Below are 3,922 nucleotides of genomic sequence, written 5' to 3' on the forward strand. Positions count from 1 at the left end.
GGCTCCATTCCGGGCCACCTTCCGGCGTTGAATCATAACCGAGAGAGCGGGCATTTCCTTCTAAGGAAGGACTACTTTGATACAATAAATCCGTTGTTCAAACATTAGAAATTCCGCCGCTGTTTCCATATCAGTAGGCATCTTTTCAACCGTATCAGAGAGGGGGTGGTCGGTTATGATGACTATTTTGAGTGCAAAGAGGATGCCGTTTGAAAGATTGGTTTCTCCTCTTATCATAAATGCACTGCTGCCATCCGAATGCTTGCATACGGAGTGCCCGGTGATCTCATTGTCGAGTACGTTCATATGAGCGAGTCTACATGCCTAGACACCCTGTATAAGTTCTGCGAGCCGACTCCTGAAGATACAACCCGTTTGTTGGCGATGAATGCCAGCAGGGGCTTCCCAGGGATGCTTGGCAGCATAGACTGCATGCACTGATAGTGGAAAAACTACCCTTCTGCTTGGCAAGGGCAGTATAAGGGCCATGTCAGGGCTTGCACTGTCATACTAGAGGCCGTGGCGTCTTAAGATCTCTAGATCTGACACTCTTTCTTTAGCATGGCCGGATCACACAATGATATCAACGTGCTTCAGCGCTTGCCGGTGTTTGCTAGGCTTGCCGAAGGCAACAGCCCACCGGTGAACTTTACTATCAACGACCACAACTACGACAAAGGATACTACCTGGGTGACAGTATCTATCCTCAGTGGACCACTATTGTGAAGACAATCCCCAACCCTGCCGGAGAGAAGAGGAAAATATTTGCCCAAGAGCAAGAGAGTGTTAGGAAGGACGTCGAGCATGCTTTTGGTGTTTTGCGATCTCGATGGGGCAACGTTCGGTATCCTGCTAATAATTGGAGCACGCAGAAACTGTGGGAGGTGATGACTGCTTGTGTGATCATGCACAATATAATCGTAGAAGATAAGCGCCCAGAACATCTGTACGATTAAGGGTTTCAGTTTCAAGGTGAGAATGTTGTGCCTGAGTATGAAGGAGCGGCAACGTTTGAACAGTTCACCTAATTTTATCATGACATGCGTGATTGGGATATTCACGTGCAACTGTAAAATGATTTGGTTGAGCATATGTGGGCTCATGTTGGCAACCAATAGATGTATCTTCTTTATTCGGCTTGCAAAACTATGTGAGACATTTTTATTTTTATTTGGCTTGTAAAACTATATTATTTTATTCAGTTGAAACTATGTCATTTAACTATATGTTTAAATGCAAAAGTTGTGTGTGAAACAATGCAAAATGAGCTATTTATTGAAATAGGGGGCCAGCCGACCACATCGGCACATATGGGTTGGGCAGTTGGCGCGTTGAGCACACTGCCGATCCAAATCTAAAACAGGGCGGCCGCCGGATGGACGACCGACCCAAATGTACAAAAAACAGATAAAAACGCCGTCCATTTAGGTTGCTTCATTGAAATTGCTCTTAGACGGATTGGGATGTCAGGAGTCCTACGCGGCTGGTCGATTTGCTTTCAGTTTACAAGAAAACATCCAGACTGGTTTGCTGACTGATCCGAGATGTCGTTGGATGACAAACCGCGTCCTGTTAGTTTAGTCCTGACGACTTGCTGATGGTTTGAGTGTCCGCTGTCTTGATTACCTAAACTTCGGCATATCTGTATCAGAGGTTCAGATGCTTGCTACGCGTAAGCAAATACCAGTAAGGTTACTAATCGATGACTGAGAAAGAAGTTGGCCTAGCCGAAGTTGAAGCTTCTCTTCCTCGTAACCAAAACGAGTTGCTGTGCCAACTCAAAAACAAAACGTAAAATAATGGAGTTGCTGTTACTTTGAGGAATTGATTCGAGTTCCAGATGACACGCGTGGAGTGCCACAGGCGCCGGCAGCAGCTTCTCCATCCGACTACACGTGCCCCTCGCCGACCTGCCGACCTGGGACACGTCTTCCCCTCGGCTGTAGGCCCCAGCGCTTCACATTCATCGACATATATAGTACCAGCGCAACTGCGTCGAAGCAAGACAATAAACACAAGAGATCGACCGACACCGAGACAGATCGTGTTGGTTTCATTTTGCGAGGTAGATAGAGAAAGGGATGCAGGGCGGGAAGAGCTCGAGCGCGGTGGGCGCGGCCAAGGAGGCAGTGGCGAACGTGGGCACGTCGGCGTGGGCGAGCAAGGAGAAGACCATGGCCGTGGTGCAGGAGACGGTGAACAAGGCCAAGGCGCACGACCCGGCGGCCAAGGTCGAGGCGGAGGCCAGGAAGCAGGAGCGGATCCACGAGGCGGAGGCCGCCAAGCGGGACGCCATGCGCCACAACGCCGCCGCCAAGGAGCACGCCACCGCCGCGTCCTACCACCCCACCACCGGCGCCGGAGTGGACGCCCGCGACGTCGAGGTGGAGGGCGCGGCCGCCCCGCGCGCGGGGAGCAGCGACGACGGCTACCTGCCGGTGTCGGGGGCGGGGCACTGGGTGGGCGAGGGCGGCGGTCACCAGCTGCCCGCGCGCGGCACGCCCGGCGGCCACTCTGCGTGATGACGAATTGACGAGACTCCATCCGATGTGATTTGCGTGTGAACTGGCTGGTTTGGCAAATAGCTGGTATACCTTGTGTGCTTGTTCGAGTGTGACCCCTCCTGTAGTTTTGAGCTCTCAAGAGCTGTGCTTATTTACGTTGTGATCTGTGAAATGAGTTTTATATAATGGAGATGAGGGTGTGATTTCACAAGTTTGTATACGAGCTGTGCGATCCTTCTGGTTCTGAATTCTGATGGACATGCTGTAACTCAGTACTCGTTCACCGGAGTTTCACGGGAGGCCATCTCCAACGGGGAACACGCAAATTTTTTCACGAACACGGACGTGGGAGGATGACATCCAACGCTAGCTGCATACATTCAGACCAACCTCATGAAATTCAATCGAACCAGACGGATTTCATTCAAGTTTAAATATAATTTACATAAAAAGGTTTAACTAAAAACCTAGAAAAAAACTAAATGGCCAACATGCAAACAAACCTCACGAAATTCAAACAAATTGGACAGATTTTATTCAAGTTTAGATATAATCTATATCTATACCTACTATTAAAGAGAATTATTATTAAAGAGAATAGATATTCTTGGTTTGGTATAGTCCTTGTTGATTTTTGTCTTAGGTACTTGTATGTTGATGACCTTCTATAGGCTAATTAAATGAGGAATTTGAGGTAAAAAAGTAGGATAGTTAAAAAAAAGATCTGTATGCTTCAATGATAGAGCTACTAAATTAGAAAAGAAGGAAGAATTTGATTCCCGACAAAAATGGATGAGAACGTCATGATAATTAATGAAAGAATTATACTTAAATGGAATTAGTGAGAGATTATGCCCAGCAAAGAAAATATAAGCATGGCTGAATTGCATCCTATTTTTTATGTTCATTTGGTAGAAGAATGTTGCGTTGCAGCATGTTCTTCGTAGTGAATTAGGTGATATGGCACATTATGGTTACACAAAATAACAAATTTTCCCGTTGCAACGTACCGGCATATGTGCTAGTTTACATTAAAAGGTCAATATTTCAACCGTTTAATTAAAAACCTAGAAAAAAACCTAAACCCTATACCGGGCGACCACCCCGTACGTGGGGCCGCCTCGCCCTGCCGCACCGCTGTCTTCGTCGGTGCCGTCGTCGTCGTGGTCCCTCCAGCGGCGGTACGGCGCCGGAGGGCCGCGACAGCCTTGTCCGACAACTGCCTGCCACTCACGCAAGAGCTGCCGAGCCTCCTGTTGTGCTGTGCGGAATGTCACCGCTGCCATTGTCGACGTGGCCTTCGAAGCCCTTGCGGCAGCCTTGCCGCAACTGCCCTTGGTGGAGCAGTCGCTAAGCGACCCCTCCTCGCCGATCTTGGTGAGCTCGCTGTCAAGGCGGTGGCGACGACGCCTGGCGG

The 3,922-nt window shown here is 48.8% G+C and overlaps 1 protein-coding gene across 1 annotated transcript; it reads left to right on the plus strand.

The window, feature by feature from the left end:
- Window positions 1–2,018: 2,018 nt before the first annotated feature.
- Window positions 2,019–2,716, plus strand: LOC119297259 (11 kDa late embryogenesis abundant protein-like). The gene has a single exon (XM_037575120.1). The coding sequence runs from the start codon at window positions 2,083–2,085 to the stop codon at window positions 2,521–2,523; it is 441 nt and encodes a 146-aa protein (XP_037431017.1). The 5' UTR covers window positions 2,019–2,082; the 3' UTR covers window positions 2,524–2,716.
- Window positions 2,717–3,922: the final 1,206 nt, after the last annotated feature.

This window comes from Triticum dicoccoides, chromosome 5A (assembly GCF_002162155.2).
Source record: "Triticum dicoccoides isolate Atlit2015 ecotype Zavitan chromosome 5A, WEW_v2.0, whole genome shotgun sequence".
Taxonomy (NCBI): Eukaryota; Viridiplantae; Streptophyta; class Magnoliopsida; order Poales; family Poaceae; genus Triticum; species Triticum dicoccoides.